Here is a 21,261-nt window from a genome sequence, read left to right on the forward strand (position 1 = left end):
CTCTAAGGCAGTCTAAGGGTTAGCATGCAAATCATGTTCGGATAGGAATGCTAAAGCCTAGAGTTCGAATCAAATAAAAGTGAGAAATTACTTACCTCGTTGCAGCGTGTCCTGCTCAAATGCGTCGTAGGGTCGTGGAAGGTATCCACTCTATCCAGGTTTACGTAAACCTCGTCCATGCCTCTAGTTCCATCCCATTCATCTAAATCCATCCCGAGAATAATCCAAATTGAAGTCTAGTGAGAGAAAGAAGAGAGAGAAGGTGTGAGGTTGAAATGAAACCCCACCACCTTATATAAGAAAAGGGAATGACATTCCCGTAAATAGTGAAAAAAGTACGATTTGACATAAAGGTAAAAAGTAAATAATTAATTACTAGGTGCACAGACCTTCGATTTGCAGTCCGTTTCAGTCTGCATTTCTCCCAGACAACGACCAACATTGCCAAGATATGAACTCCAGACAACAGCCAATTTTTATAGAACAGTGACACCAGTCAAAATACAGACAACAGTCAACAGAAAAATAATCATTAGTCTATATCATTCCAGACCAAAACACGTTCCCATTAAACCTCCGAGACACTAGCTCCAGACAATGGTGTTTTAAAAGAATTCAGAATCGTTAGAAAGAACTTTTCTGCCCTTGAACCATCTTACCTACGGTTCACGACCGAGGTAGCTTCTTAGCCCTCTTACCTACGATTCACGACCGAGGTAGCTTTTTAGCCATCTTACCTACGATTCACGACCGAGGTAGCTTTTTAGCCATCTTACCTATGGTTCACGACCGAGGTAGCTCTTTAGCCATCTTACCTACGGTTCACGACCGATGTAGCTCTTTAGCCATCTTACCTACGGTTCACGACCGAGGTAGCTTTTTAGCCATCTTACCTACGGTTCACGACCGAGGTAGCTTTTTAGCCATCTTACCTACGGTTCACGACCGAGGTAGCTTTTTAGCCATCTTACCTACGGTTCACGACCGAGGTAGCTTTTTAGCCATTTTACCTACGGTTCACGACTGAGGTAGCTTTTTAGCCATCTTACCTATGGTTCACGACCGAGGTAGCTCTTTAGCCATCTTACCTACGGTTCACGACCGAGGTAGCTCTTTAGCCATCTTACCTACGGTTCACGATCGAGGTAGCTTTTTAGCCATTTTACCTACGGTTCACGACCGAGGTAGCTTTTTATCCATCTTACCTACGGTCCACGACCGAGGTTGCTTTTGAGCCATTCTTACCCATAGTCAACGTACGCTAGATTCCGAGAAAAGAACATTCATCGACGGCCACTCCGAAGATGACGATGAAAGGAATTAGAGGACGACACCGGAACGCGCAGCGCAAAGGTCAGGTATGCTCCCTCCTACTCTTTACGTGTCTTTTACTTTTATATGTTTTACATTGCATGTGTTATGTTAGCAAAAAACGTTTTCGAAACACACACATCACTGTCAAAATAGAAAAGTAGGGGCAACTGTAGACACCGAGTCGGAGGACCTGTGATGAAAACCTGAAAACAAGACGGTTGAAGCGATTGATTCCGGAAGTTTTGAAAAAATATATAAAGAATAATAAGCGAAGGAAAATCGGCGGCACGGGACGTGCGCTCGGCGTCCGTCGGACGCACCGCGAGTGGTACGCTCTCGAAGCCTGAGCAATGCCCGAGTCCGGTGGCACGTTGCGCGCTCTCGTGGGCCGCTGAGCGCACGCGCCCGGTAGCACGAAGCGCGCGTTCGGCGGCCGCGACGTGTGAGCGTCCGACGGCGCGGAATGCGCGCTCGGCGGCCGCGGGGTGCGCACGCCCGACGGCGCGAGGCACGCCCCGAGGGTCGTCGGGCGGGCGCCCAACCACGTCGGGCGAACGCCCAACGACCGTTGGGCGAACGCCCGACGAAGGTTGGGCGCGGGCGCCCAACCTTGCGTTGGGCGCTCGCCCAACGCCGTTGGGCGATCGCCCAACGATTGTTGGGCGGCCGCCCAACCCCAATGGGCGACGCCCAATTTCCTTTGGGCGTCGCCCATTGGTCCGGGGACCCGTTTGCCTATAAAAGGCACGGATCCCCATGCAAAAAGGGAGGAGGATTTTTGGAGAGAGCTTTCTCACTCAAAACATTTTTAGAGAGAGTGGATTTTTTTGAGAAAAATATTTTTTTTTCTCAAAAATTCCAAATTTCCTAAAGTTCAATTTTTACTAAATTTTCATTAAAAACGGAAGATCGTGGTTCGTGGAATCAATCGGCTTCGACTGTCAGATACCGAATTTAAGGTATTATCCGAGGACTAGACTCTCTTTTATTTTATTTTATTTATTTTCTTCTCTTATTTATTTTTATGTTATAGTTTTTATTTATTTAGTTATTTATTTATTTTGTCACGTTTTATTTAATTAGCGTATTTATTTAATTCCCATTTCGTGTTGGATAAAATTCGGTTTTTGTTTTAAAATAAAAAACCTCGTTTTGATATCCCAATACGAACCGTGATCCGATAAAAAGGTGGTTCGGGTATCGAAGACGTTGTAATTACAAGTTTTTAATTTAAAAGAAATTTCCAAATAATGATTTGAAATAAAAAACGTCGTTTAGGAACTTCCGTTTTCGACTATGATCCATTTTTGGTAGTTCGGAAATCCAAAACGATTGAATTAGATTTAATTTAAAGCTTTCGAATAAATCTGAAAAATATTGGAGTGCTGCTGTAATTTGTCATTTCTGTCACTAAATGCTGTTTACCGACGGATTTCCCGTCGGTAAATCTGCCAAAACGTAAAAAATGTCATTTCAGTCCCTTTTTCTTAACTTTTAAGCTTTTAATCCTTAATATATATATGTATAGTTATATAATATATGTTTTTCAAATTATTTTAGACCTTTTGTATATGTAATTATTTTAGAATATTTGTATGCTTTTTTATTATTATTCTATTTTACAATATAAGTATATGTATATATATGTCTTTCTTTTTATTCATTTGGGCTCTATTAGATTCTATTTTGAAGATTATTTACTTGGGTATTTTAGGAAATAATTAATATATATATTAGTATATGTTATTTTTTATATTTAAAACTATAATAGATGTGTATATATGTAGTTTTGGGATATTTGGATTATTTTAGTGGTTATTGAAGGAAATTATTTTTGGGTGAATATTATTTTCTTAGTTATAGGATTTACTTACTATTTTCACATTTTTAAAGTATAGATATATTGTACCTACTATTTTTATATACATATAGTTTCTTTTGTATAAACTTTTATTTTCTTATTCTATTTTTTGATTTAAATGTATATATATATGCTAGAATTACTTTCTTTATTTCTTTGGGCCATTTAGGGGTCCATGTGTCAAATGGGCTTTATTTTGGTTCAAATATGTTTATTATTGTAATTATAATAAGTAGAGAATCCATTAAGGAAAAAGGGGGAAAATAAATCACAAAAAGAGTTTTCAATTTAATTATTTAAACTAAAGGTTTTTTAGAGATTCTTAATGTAAATAAATAGTGTTTTCTTGACATTTCAAATCGTTTCTTAAAACATCACGCTTTAAAACCTTAGTCCGTTCCGAACGATGGATTAAGCGAGCCTTGTAATTAAAATCGTTTTCATTGTAAATAATAGAGTTTTGAATCGTTTTCTTAAATGATTTGTACAAAATAAAATTGACTTGTATGTTTAACCACGTTTTCTTATCAAAGGTTTTTTTATCTCAATGTTTTCAAACACTCGAGTCGTTCCAACGGCGATTCGGGTAAACTTCATCAAACGGGGTTTTAAAACGCACCTAAATCGTTCCAATGGCGATTAAGGTGCGAACCATGTAAATAAACTCGTTTTGGGGGAACAAGTTAGTGTAGAATAAACACACGACATGACTTTTAAATACGGTTGTAAATAAATCACTTCTTTCTCCCCCCTCTCTGTGTATGTATAACATAAATGGGTGATTCTTTACTAATATGGCTTTTCAATAATATATGCTCAAAACGGTTTCCAAAAAAGAGAAAGAAAAGGGTTTCAAATGAATTTTAAACTTAAAGAAGTATATGATTAGTCCGTTATCGCCTAACATGCTGAGTAGGAGGCCGGTGGTTCATAACCGGGCGATGTCGGGGTGCCTAGTAGCCTTTCTCCAGAAAGGAGCTAGCCTTCTCGGCTCGTACCTAAGTTTCCCGAACCCACACCGGTCTCCCGCAAGGGATCGGTGTTCATTTTCCCATTCGTGGGTGGCGACTCTTCCATATCTCCGAGCTCCGGTCCTGCCGAGCAGCTTGATTCCACGATTGGTTGCTTTCGGCGCCAATCACCGCTTACGTCGCCATGAGGTTGTCCACCCCCCGGTCTGCCCGGGAGATTAGGCCGCGGCACCTCGTCTAACAGGCGCCACAAACTTGTTGAGCGATTTCCGCAAGTGCACGGTATACGCTTGTAGTAATAAAAGATATCGAACCCACAGGGAACGCTTTTTAACTAAAACCTTATTTAATTCAGTTTTATTCACGTGTTTAGGTTTGATAAAAGAAATTTGTTTAATTGATTGAATTGGTTCGGGTAAATTAGGATTAGATAAGAATATTATATCGAGTTTAGAGAACAATTCCGTCTTATCGCGACAGAGACTTGTCTCCCTGTCTCTCGACTGCTTCTCGTCCTCCTTGAGCGTTCTTCTGACTGATATATATTCTTAGTACGTTTTTTAGGTTTTTCCTCCATTTTAGCTCCGTTTTAGCTCCTATTTGGATTTAACCAAATAATTAAGTACCTTGCATCAAAGAAGTAAATAAAGACGTAAAAGTATTCCAAATGAATATAATTAGCACGATTTCAATGTAAATTTAACGTATTTATATATGATATTTTAGGTATATTTTGGGCTTAATACCTAACATTAATTAATTATTAATTTGATTAATAATAATTATCTAAATATAATTAGTTATTGTTTAGATAATATTAAAGTGTTTATTTAATTATCTAATTAGGAATCCTATTCAGAATAAGATTCCAATTAATTAAATTCCTAACACAACTGGGATTAGGGTTTTGGAAGTCTATAAATAGACCTCTAACCTCAGAATTTCGGCCAACATAATATACAGGAGGAGAAGGAATTGTTCCTTCGTCGTCTCGGCTAATTTACTTTATTTCTTACTCCCTCTTTGATCTCGTGTCGATTTCTGTTAGAGGCAATCATTGCGATTGCTATTCATTAAAGGTTGATTACTCATTAGTTTTTGTTTTGTGTTGAATCAAATGTTCGTGGTTCACGAGTTGATAATAACAAGTTATGGGCACTTTGTTTGCAACGGTAGATAGTTCTTCAATAAAGGTATTACTTTCTATCCCTCTTTATATGAAATAACAATTAACAGATCTTGGAAAAGGGAAATAGATAAAATAGATAAAATTTTATTATTCCGCTATGCCTAGGCTTGTCTATTTTCCTACAAAATCACCTCTTTAATGTGATGATAATCTAATAACCTTTTAACTTTAGCCTTAGTAATTTTCTGCTTCTTTAGACCATGATTTCTTAATTTCTGCTTAACAGGAGGATCATACTTATTAAGGTTTAACGAATGCACCATAAGTTCAGAAGATATTCCAGTAATATCCATAGGAGACTAGGCGAAGGCCTGGACATTTATCTTTAAAGTCGAAATAATATCAACCTTCGGTTGCTTTGGGATTTCAGAAGCAACCTGAACATATATTCCCACAGCCAAGCAAATAGTCTCCAAGCCCCCAACTGGTTTAATTCGCTCACTTTCTTATTCTACAGGGTCTTTCACAGGCTTCATATTCAAAGACGCACGATAAGTTTCTTAAGCAATGACTTGATTTCCTTGAGCCACTACAATGCCCTCCTTCGTCGGAATCTGCCATGCCAAGTGATGTATAAACAAAGTACCTACAGATTCAGCCAGAAGTGGACACCTTATTATGACGTTATAAGGCAGCACCGAGTGAATGACCCAGAATTCAGCTTTGGAATGACATTTTACCGGACCATCACCAATAGAAACAACCATTTATGTGCTACCAATGAGGGGTACTGAATGCCCCGATTTCCCAACCAATTATGACAGAGTTGGAATAAGCCTCTCATGATCTAGCGCAATGCTTCATATGCCTTATGAGTAATAATATTTACAGAGCTTCTAATGTCAATGAACACTTTGCGAACTTTGTATTCTTCTAGAAAAATCTCAATAACTAAAGCATCGTTATGTGCTTGTCGAGTGAAGTTGCCAAAAGAAAACTCAGATCTTGATTAAGTTATTCTCTATTGGTCCCTATGTACTCTTTGTTGGTCCCATGTAACGTGACAATATTAGTTCCAAGGGGGGGGTTAGGAACTATTTAAAATTTTCACGTTAGGCTGACTTATATTTAGAACTTAGACTTTTTCAAAGTCTATTAGCACAGTGGTACTGAGTAAGTTTTAGATGCAAGCTTAGTCAACAGGTGACTAAGTCTGAATCTATCATTGAGTCATGAGATAACACTTGAGTCTATTCCTGAACTCAGCTTGACAGTTCACTCAACTCAGCTTATGTTCTTTTTAGTGTTTAACTAGGCAATATTATAGCAAGCAATATGTTAAGGAGATAAGGGTTAGAAAGATATTACTCAGCAGACGTATCCTGGTTCGGCCTCTCCGCCTACGTCCAGTCCTCGGAATTCCTTCCGAGCTTTTCAGAATCCTCTACTAAGCTCTTTAAAGGTAGAGCACAAACCTTTTACAATAGCAACTGAGTATACAAGAGTACCTTCCTCTATTCCTCTACTCAATCCTATTTCTACCGCTGAGTACTATGACCGAGTACTCAGCTTCTCATTCCTATACTTCTAGAAATGATAAGTGTTTTCTGTTCTAAACAACAATTGCTAAGAACACTTTAGATGAACTAAGATCACTCTAGAATTTTACACAAAGATTGGAATTGGTGTAAGGTTTGCTTTGCTTTTCTAAGTATTAATTTGGTCAGCATTTCGACTTGATGAAGATCTGCATCGAATGAAGCGTTTGAGTGGCCTATTTATAGTGACACTTGATACACCGGTAATTTTGAATTTCGAAATAACCGTTGGAGGGAAATGACTTCCTGTCGCTTTCACTCAGTACGTGCTCAGCGTCCTCGGCCAATCACATTCTTGTATTTTCTGTCTTCGGTAGTGCTCAGCAGCTTTTAGTCAGGTTGGACAGAATGTTTCCACATTTTTGGCAAAGTCTTCCAGACAGCTTCCTGCGTCTTCTGAACTTTACCCAAAGTAGAAATACTTTGTCCCCAAGTTTGTTCAGGTCAGCCGCTGGCCTGACTTCCTTATCGCACAACTCAGCTGCTTCGTCTTGAAGCTTTTGGTCGAAGGCTTCTCGATCCTTCTCCTTGTTGGGCTTGCGTTTCATTCAGCTTGAGCTGCGTTTGATCTGCTTGGGCCGTGTGGCTTTCAGACGTTGACTTGGGCTTGACTTTCTCTTATGGGCCTTTGGGCTTTGTAACTTAATATCTTATGAATTAAAATACTCAACATTGAACAAACACATTAGTACAAATAAATCAAAACATTTAAATTTAATGTGTTAGAATATTTTTATCATGGAGATTTAATTCTACTTAAATAATTTTGTCAAATTAAAATCATGTGGAAAGGTGTTTCAACACTCTTCACCTCTTTGTTGAATGATCTTCTTTCGGTCTTCCATATTTCCAAAATCCTAGTTTTGAATTCTTTATTTAATCGTTTTGTTTTCTAGAAGTTAAGTTTTAAGCGTAAAAATATAAACCAGAAACATTCAAAATTAATTGAGAATTAATTTCCCCGGCATGACGGCACAAAATCCACATGCGTCAAGATTGAAATTAATATATTCCGATAATAATGCTAACAACAGGTTTAGATTGTTTCTTTTTTCTTTACTAATCCAATTAATGCATGTTTTTATTCCATGACCATTCTAATTTTTGTACTGATCTATTGTTTCAACAAATCAAGCTTCTAATATTTTATTTTTAGTCATATTAATCAATTGATGACCAGAAAAGTCAGTCGAAACACAGAACATAGTTAATAGAGCGTAATTCATTTTATTTGTGTTCAAAATTTACATTTTAACAGTTCTGAAACATTTTTCTATATATGATGTGTGTCACGTCCGTGACTAAATTTCTAGAATTTATATTTTGATAGTAATATATATTATAATTATTGGATATGTGATTTTTATTTGGAGTTATAGGAAAAGTTTGGAGTTAATTTGATGGTTTTATGTGTAAATTAAAAGTTAGGATAAAGTTTTGATTAAATCCCTTTATAAATGTATATATGTAGCTATGTTAAGTAAAATTGATTTTTATAGCTGATAGTTTCTTACTGAGATTTCTGTCTCATGTTTTTAAATGTTTTAAATGTTTTTAGGTGAGAAAGTACAAGTATAGAGAAGGTTACCGACCAATTAGGTGATGTTTGGTAGTTGGCTGCTTATTGTTAGAATTATGGTTAGAACTTTGGTATTTCAAATGTAATATAATGGAGTTGGTAAATATATGTTGAGATCCTCGAATGACTAATATAGTAGGAATATAAATTATTTTAGAATATATATTGAAGAGGAAGGCCAAAATAAATAAATAAATATGATATTATGACTCCTAAGTATTGATTATGATCTTTCTATTTCACGCCCGATGCCGATTAAGGTCGTATAGGGTCGGGTGTGACAATGTGGTTATAAGAAAAATGTAAACCCTTATTTCAAAATATAAAATATATAATTTCAAATATAGATTAAATGAGACTTTTTTAAATGAATTAAATGCTTACAACTAACTAATTTCATAAGTAAATGTTTAATGTAACAAATAAATGAATATAATACAAGATCTAAACTCATAATAATTTTTACATTTATTCTACACCATATGAAATAGATCTCATAGATAGAGTGAGGATCGTAGATAAACGTGTACAAAAAAATCCATTCGCATAGGGTTCTAAAATTACAAGAGATTAAAAATTTTGCTTAAATTTTTTTGATGGAAATTTTTTGCTTAATTAAATGTAAATATCAACTTAAATTGAAAAATAAAATAAAATAATATAATCAAACTTTCATAGTTTCATTATATTAAGCATATGTGTAATTTACACATTATTCATAGTTTCATTATATTAAGTGTATGTGTAATTTACACATTAACATTATTTTAATTCATTTATTAGTTGCTGTCATCAGTGTTCAGCAGTAGGGATCAGCAGCTTATCAAATCTATTCCAAGACAGGATATGTCAAAGGAGGATGGATGGATGTGGTCTGGGGAGAGGGACGGAGTGTACACGGTCAAGAGTGGATACAGAACGTGGATGGTATCACGATTTGTTACTACCACACAAGCTTTAATCAATTGGAAAGGGATTTTGGAACTACCTGTTGCACCAAAAATAAAGGATTTCATCTGGCGGCTTCTCTTTTGCTGCTTACCAACATTAGCAAATCTGGCTTGGCGAAATAGTAAACTTGCTAACTTCGGTCCATTCTGTAATTGTCTTGGGGGAGAACGAAGATCACATATTTTTGAGGTGCGACATTGCGGCTGAAGTGTGGTATGGGGTATTTGGGGATAATCGAATGAGTAACATTTTATCCTGTATTGATTGGTTAGCTATGGGTCTGGAAAGAGTTGACGCAAATTTGGTTAAGGAAGTTTGGATCTTGTGGGCACTTTGGCGAAACCGAAATCAAATGGTGTGGAATGGTCTTTCGGATACTGTAATATAGATAGCTCAAAATGCAGCTAGGGAGAAAGAAAGTTGGGATTCAGCGCAGGAAAACAGACCTGCTTACAACAGATCCCTTGCAACTAATATAGCTAGATGGCTAAACCCCCGATGTAGGCTGAACGACCTATAATGTGGACGCTGGAGTCTTCAGAGAAGAGGGCTACTGCTCCTTCTGTAATCGTCCTAGGGAGAACGAAGATCACGTATTTTTGAGGTGCGGTATTGCGGCTGAAGTGTGGTATGGGGGTATTTGGGGATAATCGAATGAGTAACATTTTATCCTGTATTCATTGGTTAGCTCTGGGTCTGGAAAGAGTTGACGCGAATTTGGTTAAGGCGGTTTGGATCCTGTGGGCACTTTGGCGGAACCGAAATCAAATTGTGTGGAATGGTCTTTCGGATACTGCAATACGGATAGCTCAAAATGCAGCGAGGGAGAAAGAAAGTTGGGATTCAGCGCAGGAAAACAGATCTGCTTATAATAGATCCCTTGCGCCTAATATAGCTAGATAGCTAAACCCCGCTGTAGGCTGGATGACCTGTAATATGGACGCTGGAGTCTTCAGAGAAGAGGGCTACTGCTCCTTCTATAATCTCTTGGGGAGAACGAAGATCACGTATTTTTTAGGTGCGGCATTGCGGCTGAAGTGTGCTATGGGGTATTTGGGGATAATCGAATGAGTAACATTTTATCCTGTATTGATTGGTTAGCTCCGGGTCTGGAAAGAGTTGACGCGAATTTCATTAAAGCGGCTTGGATCCTATGGGCACTTTGGCGAAACCGAAATCAAATGGTGTGGAATGGTCTTTCGGATACTGCAATACAGATAGCTCAAAATGCAGCTAGGGAGAAAGAAAGTTGGGATTCAGCATAGGAAAACAGACCTGCTTACAACAGATCCCTTGCGCCTAATATAGCTAGATGGCTAAACCCCCGCTGTAGGCTGGACGACCTGTAACGTGGACGCTGGAGTCTTCAGAGAAGAGGGCTACTGCTCCTTCGACTTTTTAATCAGGAATGAACATGGAGTTTGCAGCTTTGCTTATCACGGCAAGCTCGACGGATTATATGACCCAATCGTCGCAGAAGCAATGACAATTCGGGAGGCTCTATCTTGGCTAAAGCACCACAATATGAGTAACGTGGAGGTTCGAACTGACTGTCTTTCCGTAGTACAACCAATTAACAAGTCGGTTCTTCATCTGTCATATTTGAGCGATATTATATAATGTCTCTATTGTTTTTGTTAAACGATCACTGAATTCAGCGGTTCATGGGTTAGCCAGGGCTGTTGTTTCTAACTCTGTTCGTGGAGAATGGAAAAATCCTCATCCGTTTCTTGTAGTGGTTCTTTTAACCGATGTTCAATAATAATAGTGATTCTTTTATTAAAAAAAATCATTTATCTATGTAACTAGAAGAAAAATAAAATAAAATTTGATCCTGAAAAAGATATAAACGGGTCCTTTAAAAAAAGGAAAAATTATAAAACTGGGTCAAATGGGAGGCCTATTTACATATTAAACCTATTTACTAATTCTACTACATATCTAGACTGATTTTGTGTGACTTTCCAAAAATACCCTCAATATTTACGTGGAGCTCGCCCCATCCCGTCTGACTTCGCATATTCACCCATATGCGAAGCCTACGAAGTTAATGTTTTGATTTACTTAATGAATTTAGTTCGCATATGCGAAGCCTGCGAAGCTGAAGTTTGTTTTGCTTGATGAATTTAGTTCGCATATGAGAATGCTGGATATGATTTGAAGCTAATACGCGAAGTGGTATATAACAAAAAATGGCAAACAACAACGGATTCGAACATTAAAATCATAACATTATCAAAATTTACAACAAGATTGCCACAATAACAACATTCAAATCATAACATTATCAAAATTTACAACAAGATTGCCACAATGAACTCTACTAACTAATCATTTCAAAGTGAACCTAACTAATCCGGTGTCAATCTTGAATCGGATGAGTAATCTTGGTGTGCACCATGGGACACATCCATCCCAAAAGGTCTGGACTTCCAGACCTTTTGGGATGGACGTGTCGCACGGTGCACACCAAGATTACTCATCCGATTCAAGATTGGCACTGGATTAAGTTAGGCCCACTTTGAAGATTGGCACCATGGGATAGACGTGTCCCATGGTGCACCCCGAGATTGACACAACCTCTCCTAACGAATCATTTCAGGAGTGAATGTGTCAATCTTGGGGAAGTTCATCCCTATACAGGAAGGAAAATCATCTCCCCTGCAGCCTAGTACGCCGCCTTCCAGAAAGGGATGTTACGTATTCAACCATTTACAGAAAAAATTAATCGTGTTAGTAGGGAAAAAGACGTTTTTTGCTTCGCGAAATGAAAATTAGCGAAGCATGCGAATGTAAATGTGCAGGGGAAGAGGTGATTTTACTTCGCATATCGATTTTTTCGCGAAGTCTGCGAGGTCTGAAATGTGACTATCTACGTCGCATATCGATGCTTTCGTGAAGTCTGCGAGGTCTGAAACGTGAGGATCTATTCGCAGACTTCGCGAACTAATCGATTCGCGAGGTAGATCCATACGTTTCAGACTCTTTCTCTTCGCAGATCTTCGCGAAATCATCGATTAACGAAGTAGATCGTCACTTTCCAGGCTCGTTCTCTTCGCAAAGCTTAGCGAAACCATCGATTGCGAAGTGAAATCATGAAAAAACGCAGAAAAAAAACAGATACTTACATTTTTCGCCCCTTTCACCCCCAAAAGCGACAATAACAATATGATAACATGGGAAGAACGAAGGAAATAACGTAGAAAAACCATTTCTTTGATGGTAACAAGAAGAAAGAAACCAAGCAACGAACAGGAAGATGAAAAAACATGGCTTCGTTTTCTAGGGTTGGGAAGTTGCAGAATCAAGAGATGAAGAGAGGAAAAAGAGAAATTCATTGTGATTTTGACTAAATGGTGCAGATTTCGTGCAATTTAAAGGAAGAAAGGAAGATCAAAAGTCTTGAAATCATTAATGCAGGAGCAACTTTTCGCATAACCAAGGAGATGGGGGAGCGGCGATTCGCGAGAGGTGGAAGTGAGAAGGTTAGGGGTATTTTTGGAAAGTCACACAAAATCAGTCTAGATATGTAGTAGAATTAGTAAATGGATTAAATATGTAAATGAGCCTCCCATTTGACCCAGTTTTGTAATTTTCCCTTAAAAAAAAATGGTATTAGACGGTTGCGATTATTATTATTATATTTCTGTTTTTTTTATTGTACGGTTGCGATTATTGAAATGCATACAAAGACAATGTGGATGGGAACAGAGTAGCAAAATATAGGTGGTCTTTGACTTGTCAATATAGAATTGGAAATGGCGTAGATTATACTGGTTCTATATTTTGTGTGTGTATTGGAGGGAATAGATGGGCAAGCGGTTAATTTAAGTCTCTGAAGTGGAGGTAGCTTGACGAAGAAGAGTGCGCAGGATAAGCGAATCTTCCTTCGGTACTTGTTGGCGCAGTTTAAGCCAGTTGATGTAGCTACAGAGGAAGGGAAAAACCTAAAATACTTGCTAGAGGAGAAAACTGAAGGTCCATCAGAAAATTTCGACTTCTCGTTAATGATCGATGTCGAAGATGAAGCATCTATTAAGAAAGTTACATATCGGCGGTGGCATCAATGACCCCCAGCGATTGGGCGAGACCCGACCCGTGGTTAGCCCCAGTGACAGTCCGAATCCCTTGTCATCATCGTCTTCATCTTCAAATGACAGAATTGCGGCTGTTGAATCCGCTTCCGTTGATCGGTTTCCAGCCGTTGAGGGGAATACTGGTGTAGATTTTAATTTATTGGAAGAGGAGTTTCAGGTTCAGTTGGCTCTGGCTATAAGCGTTTCGGATCCGGATTCGCGTAAGGATCCTGAGTCAGCTCAGATCGACGCCGCCAAACGGATTAGCCTTGGCTGCCCTGTGGTCACTGTTCCTGTTAATGATTCTGTGATCGATTCTCTCTCGCTTCGTTATTGGGTATGTGTTGACTGCTTCTTTTTACATAGTTTATCGCATTTGAGGTTTTTGATTTCAGCCAATGAGAGTTCAATGAGTTAGGTTGTTTGACTTCTGGATCTTATACGGTAGGATTTTCATTTCCATTTCCTTTCCGAATCAGTTTTTCTGAGTTGGTAATTGCAGCTTCTTTTATTCCGGATTGACCATCCATTTGTCATTTTAGGTTCGCTTGAGACTTTTGGTCTGTTAGTTTTTTTTTTCTTTTTCTGCGGAGAATGCTATCAACTTTATATCAGCCTTAATGTTGTTTATCGTTTCTAGAGCATTATGAGTGTTTATTATTCTGGGTCATTTGTCCAATTATCAAGCTGTTTTGGGTTGAATTATCATACATAATTTGTTTAATTTAAGGAACCTTTTGAGTTAATTTTCTATACATAAGTAGTTGAAGCTCTTTATCCTTTGATTGATGCCTGTTTTCCTTTGATGGTTTCTTCTATTTGTGATAAGCACCTTATAATTCTGTCTTCCTTCATAACATCCTGACGTATACCTACTATTTTTCTTGCTAACTGAGTACAGGAAGCTTATTTGATTGCTGGTTTTATTTTTGTGCATCGTTGAAAACCTCGTGGTCATGATTTAAGATGTTTGGTTTGTACAGATGAGTAAGGAGATCATTTATTTCTGTAGCTGAGCTAAGTTTTTCTAGTAACTAATGTGTTAGGAGCTCGTAAAAGAAATTTATGATCCAATTTGGGGGAATTTAGTATTCTTTGCATGTGTTCAAAACATAACTATATTTAGTTTGGCTTACAGCTAGGCTTTGGTTTGAATATGTTTCGTTATATTTTTTAGCTCTGTTTTTCATAAATGAAAGTGGTAGTAAGGACGAATGAATTCTTCAGACATTTGTAGACAAGTCCTTAATATTTCTTCGTGTCCCTTGCATGGTAGCTGCTAAGCTTATTTTCAGATATCGTGTCTTTATTTTATCCCAACAAGAAGCTCTATTCTAGGGTTCATAATGTGAATCTGATATTCTTTATCTATTTTTTTAATACTTTACATAGCATTTAAATTTAAGTGATGTTTTTCTTTAAAGTTTAAGAAATCTCTGTTGTCAGGTGCAGACATCTTATGCTACCTAGCAAATTTCCCGCTAATGGTCTTTTTTTTTTTTTTTCTATGCAGAGCTACAATGTTGTAAATTACAATGACAAAGTTATGGATGGATTTTATGATGTATATAGCATTTCCTCAAATTCAATTATCCAAGGAAAGATGCCATTGTTAGTCGATCTGCAAGCAGTATCCACTTTGGATAATGTTGATTATGAAGTTCTATTAGTAAACCGCTTTGTTGATCCTGAACTGCGGGAGCTTGAGAAAAAAGCTTATATGTTATCATTGGAGAGCCAAGTTTCTGATGGTTTGCTTCTTAATGTCTTGATTCAGAAACTTGCTGATCTTGTTGTTGATCGAATGGGTGGTCCAGTTGCTAACACTGATGAGATATCATCAAGGTGGAGCAAGAGAAGTTACGAATTACGCAATGCTTTGAACTCTGTCATTCTTCCTATTGGGCATCTTGATGTAGGGCTTTCACGCCATAGGGCTTTACTTTTTAAGGTTGTGATATCTCTTTTAATTCATGTTAACAAGTGATACTGGTTGCTTACATGACCAGTCTACCTAAATGCTTGTCTTTCAACTTCTTAATCATCCGAATGAATTTGCTAAGTTAACTGCTACATTTTAAAATCTCAACTTTTTTTTTTTTTTTGTGTGTGTGCGCTTTTGAGGAGATTTTTGCGTAGTTTTGACTTCATCTAGTTTTTGGTTGTAGGTGCTAGCTGATAGAATCAACCTTCCATGTACCCTGGTTAAAGGGAGCTACTACACTGGCACTGATGATGGTGCTGTTAATTTTATCAAAATTAATGATGGAAGGTGATAAATTGTTCCTCTATTTTTACTTTAAATTGATATTAGTGACTCTGCAAAATGAGCCACATCACTTGTGCATGTTGTACACCTTAAATAAAGAAAATCATTTGAGGTCTTTCATGATGCATTATAATGGCTGCAGATTTTGTGTAATAATTTTTCTAATGTGGATATCCTTATTGTCTAGGATGCATTTTCAGTGAAGGAATTTAAAATTGATGCAAATGAATGTCAGACATTGCTTTTCCATGGCACGGTGGGGATTTTATCATCCCTGTTGCCAATGGCAATTCATGTAGTGTCCATGTACTTACATGTAATGTTGCTGTAGTTAATTTTATTTTTATAATTTGCTACTGTTCTTAAATGTATATGTTTGTGTTTCCCTTTTAACACAAGACCAAATTTTAAATGGCAGTTGTCCTTTTTTTTTATGTATGCTTTTTCTTTTTGAGAATGCTTTATTGGCATACTTGTCTGATATATTTGCATTGTGCAGTGAGTACATTATTGATCTGATGGGTGCTCCTGGGACACTAATTCCTGCTGAGGTACCCAGCAACCATCTTCAAAACACTGGATTTGGCCTAAGGAGTATTACTGATCTTACTGAAACTGAAAAAGGTCCATTGTCAGTGGGCGGTGAAAGTGTGAGGTCAAGAACAGATGAGGCACTATTTGTAGACATTAAAGAAAATGATACTGACATAAGCCTAGTTGAGAAAAACCAAATTGAGACATTTGAACATGAGTTTGGAAAGCTTTTCCCCTCATCTCAGAGATCGCATGGGAATTTATCAGGGCCTGCACAGCCATCATCATCAGAAAACATCAGAGTAAAGAATGTATCCAAATATGTCATTAGTGCTGCAAAAAATCCTGAATTTGCACAGAAGTTGCATGCTGTGTTGTTAGAGAGTGGTGCATCGCCGCCTCCAGATTTATTTTCGGATGTGAATCAGCAGGATCTGGGTGAGCATAAGGTGATAGAACAAGGTCATCTAGAAAATGGGATAAATCTAAATAATGAACTTCATTGTTATCCTGACAAGTTCTTGCCAAGGCATGGTCAGTCTCTCATATCCATGATTTCCCAGAATCCTTTAAACAATTTTGGGAGTGATACTGAGGATAAATGGCATATTGAGAGGCCAGTTAAACCACATAGAGAATTGGAATTGAATTTACTCATGTCTGAAGTGCCTTTGCCTTCTGGCCCTACAAGTGAGGGATTTTTACACGATGATAGAACCAACGAAAGGTTGCAGATAGGTGCTACAGGTGTAGTTCCTGATAATGCACCAGGCTTGCTTGGAAAGACAATGTATGGGCATAAAATCCAGAACTCTTGCCTGTCACAACCTGAAGATGGTATTGTATTTGATTCTAACCAATCTGGTGTAAAGTTGATTGAAACATTCAACACTGGTCTTCATATCTCTTGCAATAGTTATAATGAGAAAATTCATCCAGTGCTGGGGGAAGTTTCTGAGTGGGAAATTCCATGGGAGGATCTTCAGATTGGTGAACGTATTGGTATAGGTAATGTATAATGTTCAGAACTTATTCAGCTTTGCAATTAAAAAGAAACCTATTAATCTTATTTCATTGTGATGAAATGGGCAGCTTAAGAGCTGATAGTTAGGTCCATTTTGGAAGGATTTTACTGAAGAGAATTTGATTTGGATTGATGGAAATGTATGAATTGGTTGACTAGCATTAAGACCATCTAGCTCAAGGGACCTCCTTCAGTGGTCTTAGTGATTAGGATAAATGAAAATGATGTATATGTTAATAATTTACTATTTGTTGAACTAGTAACTCTGTATTTCATTCTCCTTGTTTTTATAGCCTTAGCACCTGCAATGATTTTACTATTTGTTGAACTAGTAACTCTGTATTTCATTCTCCTTGTTTTTATAGCCTTAGCACCTGCAATGATTTTGGGGTCTCTCTCACTAGTTGACATCGGGGGAATAATATGCCAGGCGTTTCTATCTAAAAGTGATTGAAATTGAAAATAGTTGCTCTCTACTTTTGCTTCTATTGGAATATTAGAATTATTCATCTTATTTGAGTTCCATGTTTCATAGAGGTTTTTTGTTGGTCCGTTTTGGTATTGCAATAGAAACATATAGTGGTGTTTAGAGAAACGATTCTACTACATGATGTGTATCTGACTTAACATGTTTGTTAAGCCTCTGTTTTGACTGCCTCTCATGCTCATGCAGGTTCCTATGGTGAGGTGTACCATGCAGATTGGAATGGCACTGTAAGTTCTATCCTCGAGTGTGATACTGGTTAATCAGTCATAACTTACTATAATATGTCATGCTCTCCTTGTTGGCCACATTTATTGTGTAAATACTAATAGGGCTGTGCATTATTTGGTTTAAACCGCATTATCAAACTGAGCCATTTCAGTTCGGCATCGGTTATGGTTTTAGGTGTATTTTGGTATTGGGTTCAGTTTGGCAGAAAAGGTAGAAAAACCGAACCGCACCGAATTACTTATATTCTATTTATATATACAGACACTCGTATTTGATTTTACAAGTCCAATTTTTCTTTTTTATTGTTATTGAGATAATAATCCAATATAGATATATTTTGAAAGTATTTTAAGTTTTTTTTTTTTAATCATGTTGAGGTAAATTTAATGAGAAAATATAGTGATTTTTATTTGTTGTATTTATTTTTTTTAACGAAATTCGGTTTAAAACCGAACCCAATATTTCGGTTTTACATATTATTCAGTTTGGTGTCGGTGTCAATTATTTTGGTAATTTCTGTATTCAGTTTTTTTGGTTCAGTTCGGTTTTGAACCTGCACACCCCTAAATACTAATTTTAAATGGGTGTATTGATGGTAATGGTTTCTAGCATACACACAAGGCCAAATGGAAACTTTCTTTTTGCATGTCTTTTACATTTTGGACAATGATCCTGCAATAAGTGTTTTAACTGTCTGCTTAAAAGGCATACTGTTATCTTGATAGCTTGGAACTAATTCCACTTCACAGGAAGTTGCTGTGAAGAAATTCTTGGATCAAGATTTATCTGGAGATGCACTGGTTCAGTTCAAATGTGAAGTAAGTACTGCTTATCAAATTCATGCCTCATATGCTTACTTATTCTCATACATAAGTAAGCTTTTTTTTTTTTTAAATTAAAATTAATTCCCACTGTTTGTCTTGTGCAGGCTGAAATCATGTTGAGATTAAGACATCCCAATGTTGTTCTATTCATGGGGGCTGTTACTCGCCCCCCACACCTGTCTATATTAACGGAGTTCCTGCCCAGGTTCTTTTTCAGTCTCTCTCTCTCTCTCTCATCAGCCCCTTCACACCAACCACTCAACTACCAAGCCAAATTAATCTCCTCCTGTGGTCCTTGTTGATTGTATGGGGTTATATCGGACTGAATTAAAAAATTCATGAAATGATTTTGTTAAATATCAAACAAATCTTCTAGTTACATGGAACTGGTTTGACTGTCAATCTGATTTCTATCATTTCTTGCATTACATGTAAAAAAGAATTATCTTGTTTTTAAGATATGTAAAATGCTTTGGGTGTCTATGATTAAAGGTAATATGTTGTTTTGTGATGAACTTTTTTCATATATAAGTAGTTCTCGATCACTAGTTCAATTGTACGTGTGATTCATTTTTCACTTATTTGTGTTCAGGGGAAGTTTGTATAGGTTAATGCATCGCCCCAATTCCCAACTTGATGAGAAGAGGCGAATGCGAATGGCTATTGATGTGGTAATTGGATAAATTGATTTCTTCTTGTATAACTTGGTTCATTTCATTGTATTTCCCGCATTCTACTAAGTAATATAGTTATTTTCAGGCGAAAGGAATGAATTACTTGCACACAAGCCATCCTACTATTGTGCATCGAGATTTGAAGTCTCCAAATCTCCTTGTTGACAAAAACTGGGTTGTTAAGGTGGATGAGATGAAATTTACCTTTTAAGCTATTTCCTGATTGTGCATATTGTTTAAAATGAATCAGGTCGACTGCTGTATCTTTGCTGGAAAGACTGACTTTTTCCTCAACTTATATACATGTGCAGGTCTGTGATTTTGGATTGTCACGATTGAAACATCATACGTTTCTGTCCTCAAAATCTACTGCTGGAACGGTAAGACTTTGTCAAACATATCATATTTAATCTCTTCTAAGTTGTAATTCTATTATGTACCAAATAACAAGCATGAAGCTCCCTATGGTGCTGTAGCCTGAATGGATGGCACCTGAAGTCTTGAGGAATGAACCAGCAAATGAGAAGTAAGTGAACTTCAATATTCACTCACAATGTAAAAAAAAATGTCCATACAATTGGCATGTGAGGTGGTTTATTGGATCACAGTCTGTTGAAGCTTGTTTCTTATACAAATTGGATTTGTTTCCATTCAGATGTGATGTTTACAGTTTTGGTGTAATATTATGGGAGCTAGTTACGTGTCAGATCCCTTGGAAAGGCTTGAATCCGATGCAGGTTGTGGGAGCTGTGGGATTCCAAAATAAACGTCTGGAGATTCCAGAGGATGTTGATCCTTCAGTATCCCAGATAATACATGACTGTTGGCAGAGGTGAGTTGTAGACAGCGAATATTTGCATTTAGGAATATTGTTTACTATGACAACAAACTTTTGATTGGTTTTGCAGGGAGCCACAATTACGACCCTCATTTTCACAACTCATATCACGACTGCGTCACATTCAGCATCTAAATGTTGAAAGAACATAACATAAAAAGAAAGAAAGAAAAAAGTGTACAGCAGAGTTGCTGCATAAATAGTAATACTACTGTAGTACTTCAAGGTGTTTCTTGGCTCGAAGAGCCAGAGTAGCCACAAGTTTTCCATTTGATGCCAAAGTATGAGAATAGTGGACAAGGAGAGGTGTTGGTTCATTCAAAGTGGGGACTCAGCACAAGCCCTGTTGGTTCAACAAAAAGTAAAGTGGAGATTCTCCTATTAAAACTGCACAACTGCAGCGGAGGATCATCCCATTGGGAAGTTGGTTTTTAGTAGCATAAATAACTAGTTTTGTTAAATATTTGTAAGAAAATCTTGAAAAAGGTAAAGAGCAAAAGAAAAAAAAAAAGTAATTTTTCATTTTAACCTTCTTTCTCTGTGGAGGTCTTGTTTGGGTAAACAATCCCAATCCCCAGGAAGTGTAAACATGCGATCTCTACAGCTCATTGTGGACATGAAAGTAAAAAAAAAAAAAAATTGTGAAAAGAGAAACAAGTGCAAGATATCGTTATGAAGTGTTAATACATATTTCATGTTTTGCTTCCTTGTTGAATGCAGAGTTGTGCTTTTGTGGTCACATTTGTAATGTAATTGTGAATTTGATGAGGATTATTTGTATAAACAGAGAAAACAAACTTGAAGCTTGTCTATCCTTCAACTCAAAACTTCTCAATTCGTCCAAGGCTCTGTTTAAATATATATTCCAAGTCGTCCTGCATCACAAATATTTTTATGTTTATCC

The 21,261-nt window shown here is 37.2% G+C and overlaps 1 protein-coding gene across 1 annotated transcript; it reads left to right on the plus strand.

Annotated features, from left to right (window-relative positions):
- The first annotated feature begins 13,169 nt into the window (after positions 1-13,169).
- On the plus strand, positions 13,170-20,876 carry LOC136202774 (probable serine/threonine-protein kinase SIS8). The gene is made up of 13 exons (XM_065993643.1): positions 13,170-13,816; positions 14,993-15,430; positions 15,648-15,751; positions 16,248-17,290; positions 17,980-18,020; positions 18,771-18,839; positions 18,950-19,050; positions 19,438-19,516; positions 19,605-19,703; positions 19,831-19,899; positions 19,996-20,045; positions 20,175-20,351; positions 20,428-20,876. Exons 1-13 carry the CDS (start codon positions 13,418-13,420, stop codon positions 20,507-20,509), a joined length of 2,751 nt encoding a protein of 916 aa, XP_065849715.1. The 5' UTR covers positions 13,170-13,417; the 3' UTR covers positions 20,510-20,876.
- Positions 20,877-21,261: the final 385 nt, after the last annotated feature.

Source organism: Euphorbia lathyris, chromosome 8 (assembly GCF_963576675.1).
Source record: "Euphorbia lathyris chromosome 8, ddEupLath1.1, whole genome shotgun sequence".
In the NCBI taxonomy this organism is placed as follows: domain Eukaryota; kingdom Viridiplantae; phylum Streptophyta; class Magnoliopsida; order Malpighiales; family Euphorbiaceae; genus Euphorbia; species Euphorbia lathyris.